The sequence below is a fragment of the Plectrocnemia conspersa genome, unplaced genomic scaffold (assembly GCF_051122295.1).
Source record: "Plectrocnemia conspersa isolate PC_06_02 unplaced genomic scaffold, ASM5112229v1 ptg000005l, whole genome shotgun sequence".
NCBI lineage: Eukaryota > Metazoa > Arthropoda > Insecta > Trichoptera > Polycentropodidae > Plectrocnemia > Plectrocnemia conspersa.
Genome location: NW_028277169.1, coordinates 21,042,112 through 21,059,958, shown reverse-complemented (window position 1 = coordinate 21,059,958; position 17,847 = coordinate 21,042,112). Strand labels below are relative to the sequence as shown.

General features: G+C 29.6%; 4 protein-coding genes across 14 annotated transcripts; 2 read left to right on the top strand and 2 right to left on the bottom strand.

Annotated features, from left to right (window-relative positions):
- The first annotated feature begins 754 nt into the window (after nucleotides 1-754).
- Nucleotides 755-12,554, top strand: LOC148235143 (uncharacterized). 5 transcript variants are annotated; one of them, XM_088186535.1, is made up of 5 exons: nucleotides 755-820; nucleotides 1,133-1,197; nucleotides 1,259-1,334; nucleotides 1,966-2,060; nucleotides 2,138-3,717. In XM_088186535.1, the coding sequence occupies exons 1-5, from the start codon at nucleotides 793-795 to the stop codon at nucleotides 3,455-3,457; spliced, it is 1,584 nt and encodes a 527-aa protein (XP_088042661.1). In that variant the 5' UTR covers nucleotides 755-792; the 3' UTR covers nucleotides 3,458-3,717. The 5 variants fall into 5 exon arrangements, with proteins under 5 accessions (XP_088042661.1, XP_088042665.1, XP_088042663.1 ...); XM_088186539.1 differs by lacking the exons at nucleotides 1,966-2,060; nucleotides 2,138-3,717 and adding an exon at nucleotides 12,426-12,554; XM_088186537.1 differs by lacking the exons at nucleotides 1,966-2,060; nucleotides 2,138-3,717 and adding an exon at nucleotides 8,837-9,021.
- Nucleotides 4,965-7,637, top strand: LOC148235144 (uncharacterized). 6 transcript variants are annotated; one of them, XM_088186545.1, is made up of 5 exons: nucleotides 4,965-5,238; nucleotides 5,694-5,740; nucleotides 5,817-5,892; nucleotides 5,962-6,062; nucleotides 6,134-7,637. In XM_088186545.1, the coding sequence occupies exons 1-5, from the start codon at nucleotides 5,100-5,102 to the stop codon at nucleotides 7,139-7,141; spliced, it is 1,371 nt and encodes a 456-aa protein (XP_088042671.1). In that variant the 5' UTR covers nucleotides 4,965-5,099; the 3' UTR covers nucleotides 7,142-7,637. The 6 variants fall into 6 exon arrangements, with proteins under 6 accessions (XP_088042671.1, XP_088042670.1, XP_088042673.1 ...); XM_088186544.1 differs by having other exon boundaries at nucleotides 5,694-5,752; XM_088186547.1 differs by having other exon boundaries at nucleotides 5,172-5,334.
- Nucleotides 9,663-12,923, bottom strand: LOC148235142 (uncharacterized). The gene is made up of 5 exons (XM_088186519.1): nucleotides 12,827-12,923; nucleotides 12,370-12,434; nucleotides 12,235-12,301; nucleotides 12,006-12,097; nucleotides 9,663-11,931 (listed from the first exon to the last, which is right to left on the bottom strand). The coding sequence occupies exons 1-5, from the start codon at nucleotides 12,852-12,854 to the stop codon at nucleotides 10,333-10,335; spliced, it is 1,851 nt and encodes a 616-aa protein (XP_088042645.1). The 5' UTR covers nucleotides 12,855-12,923; the 3' UTR covers nucleotides 9,663-10,332.
- Nucleotides 12,924-16,082: 3,159 nt separating this feature from the next.
- Nucleotides 16,083-17,809, bottom strand: LOC148235141 (uncharacterized). Of its 2 annotated transcripts, none has more exons than XM_088186552.1 (5): nucleotides 17,717-17,809; nucleotides 17,374-17,438; nucleotides 17,218-17,287; nucleotides 17,054-17,145; nucleotides 16,083-16,987 (listed from the first exon to the last, which is right to left on the bottom strand). In XM_088186552.1, exons 1-5 carry the CDS (start codon nucleotides 17,742-17,744, stop codon nucleotides 16,115-16,117), a joined length of 1,128 nt encoding a protein of 375 aa, XP_088042678.1. In that variant the 5' UTR covers nucleotides 17,745-17,809; the 3' UTR covers nucleotides 16,083-16,114. The 2 variants fall into 2 exon arrangements, with proteins under 2 accessions (XP_088042678.1, XP_088042679.1); XM_088186553.1 differs by having other exon boundaries at nucleotides 17,710-17,781.
- Nucleotides 17,810-17,847: the final 38 nt, after the last annotated feature.

The window sequence follows — 17,847 nt, the reverse complement described above, 5'->3', positions numbered from 1 at the left end:
TTTTTACCACAATCATCGCTCAAAAGAATAGAGAAAAAATATGTAATAGATTTATATGTCAAATTTATATTATTATTGAGAAAATATAATGGTTTACTTTATTTGTTTAATGTGATAATTTATGTTTATTATTCAAAATATATTCGAAACCGTCGTATTAAAACAATTTCATATTTAAAAAACTCTATTTTTCACTTATACATATCTATTATTATATATCTTAAATAGTTTAGGGGCTGTGATGATGGCGGGTGGCAATGAGACACAGATTGAGCCGCTGCAGTAATATTTATTTAACGGTTAACGGTGTTTACATGGTTAGAATGGGGCGGACGCGCGACGGCACGCGTCCGAACCCTTACAAGCTTGCCGGTAGAGAGAGAGAGCCGTCACAACACCGCTACTTCTGCGCCGACCAGTTTTGGCCATAACAAATCTATATTGGCCCCCATAATAGCATTCATAATAACATATTATGTATGATAATTAAAATATAATATACGGAAATGTCATATAAAAAGTATTTTTGAAGTCGACACCATTGCTAGAATTAAATTAATTAACTACTGTCAACACTAAAATGCAATCAACAATAAGAAACAAATTATACTAAACTTACTTACATTGTTTCAGAATCTAAGAATACAGGAGTATTTTATACACAGGATATAATTTTTAAATTGATACTATAGATTATTTTTTTCCCTGCTCAAAGATTAATCATATTTAGACCAAATAACAAATCCAGTGGTTTGTTATGATTTTGACGTTTATCTGTCAACACAGGTTACAATGGCGACGTCACATTTTTTCAAAACCGGTATTATGACAATCTATTTTATTATTTTAAACCATGTAATCAATTAAACACATTGTTCTTTAGCTCTCTTCGAAACCGTTCCTATCTTTATTATTGGATTAAATCTAAATATTTTAGACTAGAAATCCAATGTAGACTGACACTTAACAACTGAAGTTTTCTTATTATTTCTCGTGTTGATCAGAAGCGAAGCCAGAAATTTTAATTTGCATGGCTATTTTAATTCATTGTTGATTTTTAGAAATATTTTTATTTAGTAATTAGAGACACCCAAACTAATATATTTTTAAATATTATACTTCACGTTTACAGAGCCTGATACTGAAAACGACAGAGAAACATACGCTCCTGTTATCAAAATTGAATATAAAGATGAGGTAAATAAAATGTGACACTTTAAAACATATTTGTAATCTCAAATACTTCATTTATTTCTAGTTGAAAGATGTAAAATGCGAATTCGAAAGCAGTGAAGATACATCTATAGACAATGTAGATGACTTGTTCGAAATAGGTTAGACATATTTACATAATATATTATGTTATATTTAACACTTTAACACAGAATACTGGAGTGAGAATCTTCTTTAACAACACTCATCAGTTAAGAGCGGAAAACGAAGTTGTAACTTTTTTCGTACTGTGATGGTTAAAATTTTGATTGTCTACTCCCATCACTTGTAAATATTTGTTATTTATGGAGCAGAAATCTACATTGCTACTTCAACGCAGTTAACCTATTTTTTCAAATATAGCAAAGTCGTGAAACACGTTTAGTTTTGTAATTTATAACATTTTTATTATAATGAGATTTTAAATTCATTCCTGAAAAAGGCATCCTTGTTTCAAATGATATCCTAGATAGCCATTTCTTATTATTTAACTGTATGTTGTCATTATGTTGGCGAAATTATCGCTAATTTGAATTGTGGACTATTCATAAATGTTTTTCAGATTCAGAACAATATCATTTGTATCAAAATTTTAGGAATAGTCCAATAATTTTGATACAAATGAAAATGCTAATAGTAGCTATTTTTTATGCAATTTATAATTATATTTTTTATTTATCATTACGTGTAATCGCGTACCGGATATCAAGTGGTAATATAGTATTTAAATTATTAATTATTATATGATTTCAGAAACACACGATGTTAAAAATAATATACCTAAAATTAATATAATTGGTGTGACCAATTTATCTCACCAAATATCAAATGTTGAAGTGGCAATGCAAGTAATAGTTAAATTTAATTATATTTCTATATATTTATGCATTTACAATTTATCTTACTAATAAAATTAAAATTTTAGAAACAAAAGGAAGAAAAACATGATATTCTTCATCATGGTAAAGTAGATAAGCATTTTACTTCTTATGAATTTGAATGTAACAAATGTGGTAAAGTATTGAAAACTAAAACAATACTTTCAGTGCATATGAAAACACATAGTCATATTCGTAAGTTTGAATGTGATATATGTGAAAAGGCATTTAAGTTTAAAAATATCCTCTTACGACATATGCTATCCCATAGTGAAGCTCGTGACTTTGGATGTGAAAAATGTAATAAAGCATTTAAAACTAAATACGATCTTACACAGCATACACAAACCCACAGCGACGCTTGCGACTTTGAATGCGATACTTGTGGTAAATCTTTTAAATCAAGAAAAAATATTTCACAACATATGATAACACATAATGACACTCGTAACTTTGAATGTAAACTATGTGAAAAAGCATATAAATATAAAAGCATACTTTTAGAGCATATGAAAATTCATAGCGATGCTCGTGACTTTGAATGTAAAAAATGTGGAAAAGCATACAGAACTAAAAACGATCTCTTACATCATATACAAACTCATAGCTATACTCGTGACTTTGAATGTGAAAAATGTGGCAAAACATTCGTAACGAAAAGAAATTTTTCACGACATATGAAAATTCATAGCGATGCTCGTGATTTTGAATGTAATAATTGTGGAAAATTATTTAGAACTAAAGGAGAAATTTACTACCATTTAAAAACCCGTAGTGGAACTCTTAACTATGTATGTGGAAAATGTGGAAAAGCGTTTAAACTTCAGAGTCTACTTTTACGGCATTTGAAGTCTCATAGTGATGCTCGTGACTTTGAATGTGAAATTTGTGGAAAATTATTTAAAACCAAAGGACGAATTTATGAACATATCAAAACTCACAACGGGGCCCGCAACTTTGAATGTGAAATATGTGGAAAAGCGTTTAAAATTAAAATTCAATATTTACGACATATAACAATTCATAGTGATGCTCGTGACTTAAATTGTGAAATATGTGGAAAAGCTTTCAAAACTAAAAGTCGCCTCTCAACTCATATGAAAATACATAGCGACGCTCGTGACTTTGAATGTGATACATGTGGAAAAGCTTTTAAAATTAAAAATCAACTTTTACGACATACTATCATTCATAGTGATGCTCGTGATTTTGACTGTGAAAAATGCGGAAAAGCATTCAAAGCTAAAAGTCACTTATCAGCGCATATAAAAATTCATAGCGATGCTCGTGACTTTGAATGTGATAAATGTGGAAAAGCATTCAAAACTAAATACAATCTTTCGCGACATGACGATGCTTGTAAGTGATATATAAAAAATTATTAAATTTAAAAACTTTTTTTACACAATAGAAATATCATAGTGAGCGTAACATTAAATGTAAAAAATGTGCAAAAGCATTTAAAAGTAAAATCAGTCCTTATAATTTATTTTCTTATAACTTTGAATATAGAAAATCATATATAAGCCTAATATTCGTGAATTTGAATGTTAAATATATAGTGAAACATAAAAACTCTTGCCAATGTTCCAATTGTTTTCTTTGAATAAAATTTTTCGAACAAAAATGTTTTTACTAAAAAAAAAAATCTCCCTTTCCTTATTATCCAATAAAAAAATCGTGGTATTACTTGTTACAACTAATATGTGATTACTAAAACAACTCAACTTCAAAAAACATTTAAAAAAATACTACTAACTTACATAATGAGATTTCATTTTTTATAATTCACTTTATAAAAAATGATCCGGACCTAGTGATGGGAAAAATCAAGAATTTTGAACGGGAAAGAAAAATTAGAAAAAGCCAGGATCTTTGGTACAAAACAGAGAATTTTGGAAACTTAATTTTGTTGAATTTATAGGTAAAAATGTGTTTTAAAAAGAGGCTGAAAAATAATAATATAATATTACATATAGTTAATCATTTAGCTTAGCAAATATCATAGAACATAAACTCAACATATTTAAATATAATAAAAGCTTTCATACAATTATTTGGCTGTCAAAAACTAACATTTATTTGACATCTATTTATATAGTGCAATACAAAATCCTAGTACATAAATACTAATATAGTAAATTAAATGTATCAACAGTGCAATTACAAACACGTTATCTAAAAATAAAATAATTTTGTAGCAATTTACAAAAATATTTCTTGTATCTGAGACCGTTGTGGCTGCCAACAGCTTATACCATCCATACTTTGTGGCCATCGATGCTACATAGTACTGCCACCATACAAAATAGTTTTCATTCAACTCAGAGCCGGCCCGAGGGGCAGGCAGTACAGGCGGTCGCCTGGAGCGCTAGATCTGGTCGTGATACCAATAAAAGGCGCAATATTCACTTAAAATTATCAAACAATATTGTTAAAGAATATAATCTGATATTTTTTTTGTATATACTACAGGGTACTCTTTAGATTATTTCACGCGTAAAAAATCGCGACGAAAAATAAACTACAAATTCTTAAATACCCACAATCGCAAAAAAGAGTATGGTATCAAATATAATAATAAATTACTTTAATTTGAAATATATTTTTGCGCTCCTGTAATGAGTTATTGAAGTATTATTAGGGGAAAGGGGGGGAATGCGCAGATTTAGTTTTTGCCTGGGGCGCCAAATAACCTAGGGTCGGCCCTGATTCAACTAAGTGTTGCAATGTTTTTATATAAAAATGTGTCAATCTGTTTTTATTTTATTTTTGTTCTTTAAATTTTCTAATCGCCGTTTATTCTCACCTAAAAAAACATGTTTTTTCGCCGGCACATCCCTATCCGGACCCCGGTTATTTACTTCGGCTTATTCTTTCTTCTTGTATGGCCTGCTCGCAAATGAATTAATAATCTAATCAGTCAAACGATTCCGATATAATTCTTTTAAAATAAATATAAAAAAAGCAATTTACATTGCAATTTTTAATTTATATTGTGCAATTTTCATGCAACACTTATCCCTCCATTTTAAAACCTGCTCAAAATTTAATCATATTTTGATCAAAAATTGCTCGTTGTTTATGATTTTGACGTTTATCTGTCAACGCCGAATTGCAATGGCGTTGCATCAGTTTTTCAAAACTGGTATTACAACAATCCATTTTATTGTATTTAATATCGTTGTTGTATATGTGCAATGCTATTTAACTCTTTGAAACCATCTATTTGTTCACTTGAAATGTATGTTTGAGTGTATGAAGGTAATAATTGGACCCCACCAGTTTTCCTCCCAGTCACTTCTCGGTGACATTATAAATTAGCTTACCAACAAAATTCATGGTATACAGATTTATAAGGATCACGAAAATAACCAACAGGATAACTAACTGTAGTTCATAAACTATTTAATAGTATTCAAGATCGCTTTGAAAGAATTAAACTGAAGTGCATAAAACAGGCAAATTATAAACAATACCCAGTAATAAATGTTTTAGTTGGGTTTTATATATTTTTTGGATCTAATTTGTACTTTCTATTATGGATTATAAAATATATATGTAAATAAAGTTAGTAATAACTTTCAAATTTTACTTTTGCAGAACCCAACATTGAAAATGATCAAGAAAACTTTTACTCTAGTAACACAGTTGAGTATAAAGTAATGGTAAATGTAATGTAAAATTTATAAACAAATTGTTTTTAAATACTGTGTTTACTTCTAGTTAAAGGATGTGAAACACGAACATGACAGCAGTAAAGATACAAATTTAGATAATGTAGACGACATGTTCGAAATCGGTTAGACATATTTTTATCATGTACAATATTACATTTTAATATATTTCAATTCTCGATATATGATTTCAGAAATGCACGATGTTAAAAATAGTATTTATATAATGAATGCGAATGATGAAGACGTTTTATCTCATCAAATAAAAAAAGTGGAAGTGATGACGCAAATAATAGTAAAATAGATTTAGATTTCTACATATTTTAATATTAACAACTTATCTAACAAATCAAATTTATATTTTAGAAACGAGTGAAAGAAAAACGCGCCATTGTTAAATATGGTGACATAAATAAGCATGATTCTTATAAATTTGAATGTAACAAATGTGGAAAAGCGTTCAAAACTAAAAGCATATACTCGGCGCATACGGTAACCCACAGTGATGCTCGTAACTTTGAATGTAAAAAATGTGGAAAAGCATTCAAGTTGAAAAGCATACTTTCAGAGCATATGAAGATTCATAGCAATGCTACTGATTTTGAATGTAAAAAATGTGGAAAAGCATTAAAAACAAAGAAATTTTTTTTACAACATTTGAAAATTCACAACAATGCTCGTGATTTCGAATGTGATATATGTGAAAAATCATTCAAAACTAAAGGACAAATTTATGATCACATCAAAACTCACAGTTGGAATCGTAACTTTGAATGTGAAAAATGTGGAAAAGCGTTCAAAACTAAAAGTCATCTCTCAGAACATATGAAAGTTCATATTAATGCTTGTGATTTTAAATGTGAAAAATGTGGGAAAGCATTTAAAACTAAAGGCATACTTTCGGTTCATATGAAAATTCATAGTGAAGCTTGCGACTTTGAATGTGCAAAATGTGGAAAAGCGTTTAAAATTAAAATTCAACTCTTACGTCATGAGATAAGTCACAGTGACGCTCGAGACTTTGATTGTGAAAAATGTGGAAAAGCATTTAAAACTAAAAGTCAACTCTCGGTACATATGAGAATTCATAGTGATACTCGTAGCTTTAAATGCGATAAATGCGGAAAAGCATTTAAGATTAAAATTCAACTTTTACGTCATACAAAAATGCATAATTTTTCTCATGAATTTTATTGTAAAAAATGTGTAAAAGCATTCAAAACTAAAAACGACCTCACGATGCATATGAAAATTCATGGTAATAGTTGTAATTTTGAATGTGCTAAATGTGGAAAAGCATTTAAATCTAAATACAATCTTTCGCGACATATATCTACTCAAATATGCAAAAAAAGTTATTCAATTATTATTTAAAAGCTGTTTTTTATTATAACACTACCTTCCATTTCTTTATTAACGACATCGCCATAAACAGAAACAAATTCGCTATTGTAACCTTTCGCTGAAAAAATATACCCAGGGCAAGATTAAAAAAATAATATCGGCTATTTTAATCACACTGAAGCACAACGTTGTTGTGACTGAGGCTAACTGACGCTACAACGTGACGTTGTAGACGCCACTGCACATATAGCAGATTTGATGCAAAGCGTCAATCAAAACCGACACAGACCATCATTTCTTCAGTGGCAGCGTGACACCGATATTTCATTAGTCGGCGCCTTTGGCTTCCTTATAAAATGTAATCATTTCAATAAAATAATAATATAGTGACTCGCAATATTACATTGCTAGAGAGAAGTATCGTGAGGTTTACTTTAATCACACAAGAATCCAGTGACTGCAACACATGTACATATATCTAACCATGTAACGTTAAAAAATAATAAATATTTGCATGTGTAGTTCACCAATTTCTTATTTACCACCGTCATCACATCTCCTGAGAAAAAAATATTTTTAAATATGCAGCCTTCTGTTTCATTTTGTCTTTTCAGTGTAACTTCTATATATTCTAAACCCTATAAAAATAAGAGAATTACGACCATTTACCTGGCGTACGCATTAACGACTGAATAATAAGAGTAACGAAAATATTAAAGTTAAATTAAGACATTGTGCAGCAAGCAATCATAACATAACAGGTAGTCCCAATACGTCACGATGGTCGAAAACAATAATTGCATTATTTCAATACACAAAAAAAAATATATAATAAAATAATACATATAAAGAAGCAAACAAAAAAAATCATAAAATATTAATATGATACGAACCGGACCAGTTCCTCGTAGCTGACATTAAACAGGTAAATGTGCAATGCCAGCGTATTAAGGAGCCGGATGGTGACAGCCATAGGCGAGTCGTCAAATGCAGAAGTCCTAGCTCCAACGGGTATCAAAAGAGGACGGGATCGTGATTCTCGAAGACGTTCAGAAAACCAATTCTGGAATTTTTCGAGAATAGCTGGATTGTCAACAAAACCCTTCAGTAGTTTGAAGAAATGCTTAGCGATATACAACTTTCTGCGATAACTCGAAGAATCGTACACCAACACTCCTAAAAGAAAGGCGCTAGGATATAAGAACGGATAATAACCAATTATTATTTTTTATAAAGGTATCTTAAAAATCTTTTGGACCAAAAGGGAGTATTTGAATATTCGGGGATTCCAAATAATAAATTCCGGTTCAAGTATGCTACGTACTAAGGTGCCACAAAGGACGCGAATAATAGACGAATCGTCAACGTGAAAGGCGTTCCTCATAACAAATCCGAGCATCTTGGAAGATTTATCACATACGTCGTGTATGTGTATCTGCGTACAGAAGAAAACTTGAATCTTAAATCTTAATCTTAAATGATGCATAAATCTTAAATGATGCATAAAGTATACCTTTTGTTACGATTTTTAAGGTTGACACTTCACGCGAAGGGAGTTTTGTTTTAAAATATGTACAAACTGCATCCTCAGTTGTTTCCGGGTACAAATAGAGCATATGCACATGCCTCATTTTGGTTGCTGGTCTAAGTTGTACATCCTGTTGGCCGGACCCGCAAAGAAACTTAGTGCGCGATTGTTTACTCCTCTTCTTAACTTTGTTCCAGGCATCTGGCGAAACATCAGACAGGGGCGTTGGGATCTTCTCTACAGCATTGGATGGTACTGAAGCGTATCGTTGTCGAGAAACAGGACGTATCGGTGACGGGGAAATCGAGCCACTTACCATCGCATAGCTTGTCCTCGAGTTCACGAATTTTACGATCAATTTTTTGTTAATCTCGTGGACTGATGTTGGGTTGCAACTTAGATTTTAAGCAGACCTTTCAGCTCAGCGATTAATGTTTGCTGTTCCATAATAATATTTGCTTGTGAAGCAAATTTTGCATCCATTTTTTTCACAATTAGCTTAATTACTTCCACTATTGGAGCTAATTTAAGTAAACGTCCGATTAATGACGAGCGATACGATATGAAAACAGTGTGAAGACCTTAGTTGATGAGCAATCAATGGACAGTTTCAATGTCACACATTTGACCAGAAAAATAAAGGAACTACACAGTAAGAGTTAATTTTGAACTGCTTAATTTTGATTGATGCCAGATTACTAGTGGAAAAGCGACTTATAATTTTATAGAAAGCTTGTGACAAATCACACGGAAACGTCAAAACTCTATTCACATCCAAATTTGTTCTTTAATCTATGACGATGACAAATACCCATAATGTAGTGGATTCAATGATTACGTGATTAGGTTTGTAGTTCGTTGTTTCTAAAACTGATGATTTAACATAACTTTAAAATATTCAACATTATGTTTAAAACATCCCGTTAAATGTTTGTTTAATAAATATTCTCGATTAAAATAAATAAAAAATCTTTATGTACATTTTTATGTAATGATTAATATAATAAATAATAATAGTCATAATTCAAACATAAATTTATATTAACAGAGAAACAATAAATATAAATGAGGTATCACAAATACAGATACATATATAAACAGACATGAAAATAATAACATATTATACAATAAAATTACAATCATCAATATGTAGTTGTTTCGTTTTGAATGTGTTGTTATCTGAGAACCATCTTTATACCGCATTAAAATCGCAACGAGTTTTCATATGATGTAGAAGACCGCTCTTGGATTTATATGCTTTTCCACAATTTTCACATTTAAAATTAGAATAATCATTATGCATATTCATATGCTGTAAGATGTAAACTTTCATTTTGAATGTTTTTCCACATTTTTCGCATTCAAAGTCATTAACGTCGCTGTGAGTTTTCATATGGTGTGTTTTATTATTTTTAGATTTGAATGCTTTTCCGCATTTTTGACATTCAAAGTCACGAACAGCACTGTGAGTTTTCATATGATGTGAAAGATTGGTTTTAGTTTTAAATGTTTTGCTACATTTTTCACATTCATAGTCAATAGCATCACTATGAATTATTATTGTATGACGTGAAAGATTAGTTTTAGTTTTAAATGATTTTCCAACTAATATAAAATTATTACAGTAAAATTAGAAATATAAATGAAATAAAAAACAAATATAAAGGTTATAAATTATAATTATCAACAATCATTAAAGTCTATTTTTGTTTGTGTTGTTTTTAGCACATTTATCATGTTTAAAGTTACTATGAGTTTTCATATGGCGTAAAAGACCGCTTTTAGTTTTGTACGCTTTTCTACATTTTTCACATTTAAAATTACAAAAATCACTATGAACATTCATGTGCTGTAATAGGTAAACTTTCATTTTGAATGTCTTGCTACATTTATCACATTCATATTCAAAAGCTTGATCGTGAATTTTCATGTGGTGTGAAATATTATATTTGGTTTTGAATGCTTTTCCACATTTATCACATTCATAGTCACGAGCATCACTATGAGATTTCATATGGTGTGAAACATTGTATTTAGATTTGAATGCTTTTCCACATTTTTCACATTTAAAGTCACGAGCAACGCTATGAGTTTTTGTATGGTGTGTAAGATGGTCTTTCATTTTGAATGTCTTGCTACATTTATCACATTCATATTCAAAAGCTTGATCGTGAATTTTCATGTGGTGTGAAATATTATATTTGGTTTTGAATGCTTTTCCACATTTATCACATTCATAGTCACGAGCATCACTATGAGATTTCATATGGTGTGAAACATTGTATTTAGATTTGAATGCTTTTCCACATTTTTCACATTTAAAGTCACGAGCAACGCTATGAGTTTTTGTATGGTGTGTAAGATGGTTTTTAGTTTTGAATGCTTTACCGCATTTTTCACATTCATAGTCACGAGCATTGCGATGAGTTTTCATATGGTGTGAAAGGTTAATTTGAGTCTTGAAAGTTTTTCCACATCTATCACACTCACAATCACAAGCGTTGTTATGAGTTTTCATATGTTCGGAAAGATTGGCTTTTGTTTTGAATTTTCTATCACATTTTTCACATTCAAAGCCGCGGACGTCACTATGAATTGTCATATGCCGTAAGAAATTATATCGAAATTTAAAACGTTTTTCACAATTTTGACATTCAAAGTCACGAACAGCACTGTGAGTTTTCATATGATGTGAAAGATTGGTTTTAGTTTTAAATGTTTTGCTACATTTTTCACATTCATAGTCACGAGCATCACTGTGAATTATTATCGTATGACGTGAAAGATTAGATTTAGTTTTAAATGATTTTCCACATTTTTGACATCCAAAGTCACGAGCATCACTATGAAAAATCATATGCAATGTAAGATTGCCTTTGGTTTTGAATGCTTTTCTACATACTTCACATTCAAAGCTACGAATATCACTATGGGTTTTTATATGGTTTGAAATATTAATTTTAGTTTTAAATGTTTTTCCACATATTTTACATTCAAAGTCCCGTTTGTTACTATGAGTTTTTATATGGTGTGACACATTGTCTTTAGATTTAAATACTTTTCTACATATATTACATTCAAAGGTATGAGTATTACTATGAGTTGTCATATGCTGTAAAAGTTTATATTTACATTCAAATATTTTTAAACATTTTTCACACTTAAATTCATACGAATCGCCATGAATTTTCTTATGTGCTGAAAGATTGCTTTTGGTTTCAAATGATTTCTTACATTTGTTACATTTAAATTCATAAGAAATATTGGTATCACATTTTTCTCTTTCTTGTTTCTAAAAATAAATTACAACTTTTATATGTTGAACAAGTTGAACATATTTATTTACGTAATATAATTGACTCTTACATGTGTTTCTATATTGGTATTAGAAACTTGATGAGATAAATTGTCCGCATATATAGTATTCGCTGTAAGTATATCTTTAACGTCGTGCATTTCTGGAATCAAAGATTAATCAATAATTCAAATTTAACAGTGCAGTCATTCAAAAACGTATGTCTATATAAATTTAAAACTTATGTCCCAAGTTATTCTTGAATATAAAAATGCAGCATTATTAAAAAATATATCTAACCTATTTCGAACTTGTTATCTTTGTAGGTTTCTTCGTTGCTATCATATTCGCATTTTACATCTTCCAACTAAAAAACAAATTGCAATTTATATCACATATTTTTGGGTTCTTTGTCCAATATTACGATACATTTACTTTAACTTTGTATTCAATAGTGTTAATATAATCAAATGTTTCTTTATCCATTTCAGTGTCAGGTTCTGCAAAATGAAATATAATATTTTAGTGAATAATCTGCTTCGGGCGTCTAGAACTAAATAAAAATATATGTAAAATTCGTTAAAAATTAAGACTCTGTTATTCATTATAAGCTTTAAAAGGTACTGTTAAAAAGTTCTATGAATTTTCAAATGACAATAACAATATATTTAATTTTTTATTCCTCTATTTGTTTATTCCACTGTACATAACAAATTAAACTAAAAACCGACAACCATTTAGTATTAAATATATGGGAAAGAATGTTGTATTTACAATGTGTATTCAATAAAAAAAAAAACAATATTAAAAGTTTATCAAAAAAACAATATACTTTCACAGAGAGCTTAAAGAAAAAATGAATACAAAAATTAAGGTAAATAAAATATAATACCGATTTTCATAAAATGCGGAACCGCCATTGTTACGATTTTACTTTGACAGATAGACGTCAGAATTATATGCCTGAAAGCGAATTTGATTTTTGGTCCAAATATGTCACGATACTGAGCAGGATGTAAAGGTAGGGAAATTTCAAAAAAATATTGATTCAAATAATATTTACTGAAATTTCGTATAATTTATTATTTTCTTATTCTTCTGCGTTGCTGAGTGATGATTTCATGTTGTTTTCTAGTCGTCTTTTTTATTCAGTTTTAGTTCACAATATTGAATACCAGATAAGATGGCCAAACATTTTTCTTTGAGGAAGATTGTCCTTTTTTGTCCTTCTTGAACAAAAAATCCAAAATGACCTTTTTTAGCTCCCGTAGCAACATCTCATTTGTCTTATATTTGTCTTAAGTATTGAAATATAGTTTAATTTACATATTATTATTATAGTATTGAATAGACGGAGAACGAGGCAGCACCGCCGCTGTCTATCCGTCAAAGTCTACCGAGGGAAGTATCGCAGTCACGTCAGTGTTATGATAAAATGGGACAAAATCGCGTCGATAAGAAAAATATTATTATGATTTCTCAAAACTTGTATTTTGAGTATTTTTTTTTCTTGTTTAAATTATATTTTATTTTATTTATAAAAAATATAAATATAAATAATATATTTAAAAAAGGTGTAAACAAATTATATTATGGCTTTAAACAATAAGAACCGAGAAGCAGCTATGCGCCCAGGCGCGATCAACGAAAGTACGGCGCGGCGGGTTAAAAATATATTCACAATCAATTTTAAAATGGTTTTTATATATACAAGTATTTATAAACATATCAACTTGTTTCTATATTTGTATTAGAAATTTGATGGGATAAAATGTCCACACGCATAGTAGTCGTTTCTAGTATATCTTTAACATTGTGCATTTCTGAAATCATTGATATTATGAAATACATTAAAATGAAACAGTATTTTAAGCATAAATAAATTTAGCCAATTTCAAACTTGTCGTCTACACTGTCTACATAGGCAGTTTCGCTGATACCATATTCGTATTTTACATCTTCTAACTAAAAAAATATTAAGGTTTATGTTTTTAAGTGCTACATACATACATATGTACAGTCCGTCCAATATATGAACGCTCATCGTCACAGTATTGGTGAGAAAAAATAATAGGGTGACCATGTGAAATTATAGGTGCAATTAATTTTTACTTTTTTAATTTAATTTGTTGAGGAAAGTGTAAAATATCACTTTCTTACTTATTTTGTTTATTTATATACATACTTGACTCAAAAACATAATACCAGTTTCGGAATCACTCTCCATGTTGAATCCTCTCTCCATGTTGAATCACTCTCCAGTTTGGAATCACTCTCCATGTATCTGTTTAATATAATATTTTTAAAAATAGCAATAAAATATTACAGGAATTGTTTTATTTATTACAAAATTACACAACATGACAATAATTTATAATAAAAATATATCACATTATAATTTTTATTTCAATTTCAAACGTATGGTCACCTTACCTTTAAAACAGCCCTGATTTAGTATTGGTAATGTTCTCCTATCGGTGTAAGCAAATTCGCGGAAAACTGTATATGTATGCATGCATGCGTACACGCACCCTTATTTCCAACACAACGATGATGAGCGCTAACATCTTGGATGGACTATATATAGTTAGATATTACATAGTATTTACCTTAACTTTACATTCAACTGTGTTATTACAGTTAAACGTTTTTCTGTCATTTTTAATGTCGAAATCTGAAAAAAGAAAGTTTAATATTTTATTCAATAGTATAATTTGTGCGTTTGTAACTATTAAAAATGAAAAATTATTATTTTGCTTAATATAAAAATCTAAAAATGCTTGTCGCAATAAAAAAAGGGGAGGTGTTCCTTGAATATTATATTTTCTTAAAAAAATCTGATTTAGATATATTTCCTATGTGCATTTAACATATTTTATGAGTTAATTTGTGAAATATTAATTAATAATGAGCATTTGTCATGAAATACAATTACCCAAAATACGCTGCAGAGACCGCCTTAAAATACCTAATTGTATGGCCCGTCTTCTTCTCGACATCTCCGGCTCTTCCGCGATACTTTGTCGCACAAGCGCGATATTGTCGATCGAACGGATTGTTCGAGGTCTACCAGAACTCACTCAATCTTGCATTGTTCCAGTTTGTTCTAACTGAATCGCTAGGCGTCAAATTGTTGTCCCAGTAGGTGCCTGACGTTTGCGAAATCTTCGCCGATATTCACGTTGGGTTCGGATCACACTCAAGCAATTTCGCAAAAAGATTTCCACAATTATTTCGCGTTCTTGAGGGGTATAGCGCTCCATTATTTATCAAAGAGAATTTCGCGTTGTTCTGCTACACAACAGTCAAACCTGAATGACATAAGTTGCCATTCACAAACATAGCGGCATTTTCTTATAGGGTTATACTTTTTGCGCCACCTTGTATTTAGTAATGCTGTGAACAGGACATTATCGTACAACAGTATTCATCGGTAATATCAGAACATGTATTAGCAATATATTGATTACAATATACTACTCTTTGTACATTTGATCGATTTATCTAAAATTGAAGTTATATTTTTAGCGCCAAAATTTATTTATTTAAAAAAAAGGCACGTTAGCTTCGTCGTCCTTTGTAACAAACTTATTATGTATATAAAACTTCATCCGTATAATAAATCATTGTCCAACCCGTTTTTAAAACTTTAGATCAGGGGTAGCCAACCCAAATGATCTTGCGGGCCACTTTGAAAATGCATCATAAATCCGCGGGCCATATATAAAAGTATATATCCCCATATTAGAGCTAGATACACTATAGACATTTTTTGGAGTGAAAAATTGTCTATAGTGTATTGTGACAAATTGTGCACCAAGAATGCAGTAATTTATTTATATTTATTTAAGCGATTATCGAAAAAATATTTCACCCCTTTTAGAGTTCCTCAAAGGTCTAACCTAGGCCCGCTGCCCCTCTTTTTATTCATTAATGACATAAATTCAGCAATTACAAATTCATGTTTTTTATTCCCAATTGAATGTAATCTTTATTTTTTTAAGTGGTCTGACCAATGGCGAATAATATGAATAAAAGTAATTGAAAAAAGTATAAAAATAAAATTAGTTTGATATGTAATTGACATAGCAACTAATATAAAATTATTACAGTAAAATTAGAAATATAAATGAAATAAAAAACAAATATAAAGGTTATAAATTATAATTATCAACAATCATTAAAGTCTATTTTTGTTTGTGTTGTTTTTAGCACATTTATCATGTTTAAAGTTACTATGAGTTTTCATATGGCGTAAAAGACCGCTTTTAGTTTTGTACGCTTTTCTACATTTTTCACATTTAAAATTACAAAAATCACTATGAACATTCATGTGCTGTAATAGGTAAACTTTCATTTTGAATGTCTTGCTACATTTATCACATTCATATTCAAAAGCTTGATCGTGAATTTTCATGTGGTGTGAAATATTATATTTGGTTTTGAATGCTTTTCCACATTTATCACATTCATAGTCACGAGCATCACTATGAGATTTCATATGGTGTGAAACATTGTTTTTAGATTTGAATGCTTTTCCACATTTTTCACATTTAAAGTCACGAGCAACGCTATGAGTTTTTGTATGGTTTGTAAGATGGTTTTTAGTTTTGAATGCTTTACCGCATTTTTCACATTCATAGTCACGAGCATTGCGATGAGTTTTCATATGGTGTGAAAGGTTAATTTGAGTCTTAAATGTTTTTCCACATCTATCACACTCACAATCACAAGCGTTGTTATGAGTTTTCATATGTTCGGAAAGATTGGCTTTTGTTTTGAATTTTCTATCACATTTTTCACATTCAAAGCCGCGGACGTCACTATGAATTGTCATATGCCGTAAGAAATTATATCGAAATTTAAAACCTTTTCCACAATTTTGACATTCAAACCCACAAATATCACTATGCGTTTTCATATGCCGTAACAAACTATAATTAAAAGGGAATGCTTTTTCACATTTACTACATTCAAATTTATAAGAATCACTATGCATATCCATATTATTGCTTGTAATGGCACATGTTTTTACTTTTTTTCTTTCTTTTTCCTGAAAAATGATATAATTTTTATAATATTTATTAGAAACGTTTTAAATATTTATATTGACTCTTACATGTAATTCCAAATTAGCATTAGAAGTATGATGGGATAAAATGTTCACATCAACTGTATTCGTTTTAAGAATATCTTTAACATCGTGCATTTCTGAAATCATATAATAATCAATAATTGAGATATAACGAAATATAACGGTATACGACAAAAAATAATTACAACCTTCTTCGAACATGTTGTCTTCATTATCAATATCTTCATTGCTGTTATATTCTATTTTTACACCTTCTAACTGAAAAACGAAATAATATTTTATGTATTATTGTATTTTTATTTGTGAAAACAATACAAACGTAGTTATTACACCGTTACATTTACCTTAACTTTACATTTAATTACTTCAATAGAATTAGTTGTTTCTTCGTTGTATCCATTGTCTGGTTCTGCGAAAATAAATACATAAATGTAATATTTTACAAAAATTATCAAATTCTAACATCTTTAATCATTACAGATAAAAAACTATAAAAAAATAATAATTCTATAGTTTTTCGTATACGAATAAATTAGAATATAATGTGTTTCCTTTCTAACAAATATATGTTATAACCATTCTTCAGCGACTTAACTACCGCAATTAATGTTACAAAGAATAGTTTATGCACTTAAGGTAAATTCATAATAATAGGGATTTCAATAAAAATAAATAGTGACCTATTACCGGTTTTAAAAGAACGTTGAAAGGCCATTGTGACTTAAAGTTGACAGCTAAACGTCAAAACTAATTGCTTCGCATTTTGTCCAAAGTGTGCATAATTTTGAGCAGATTGTTATGTTATATTGAAATAATTA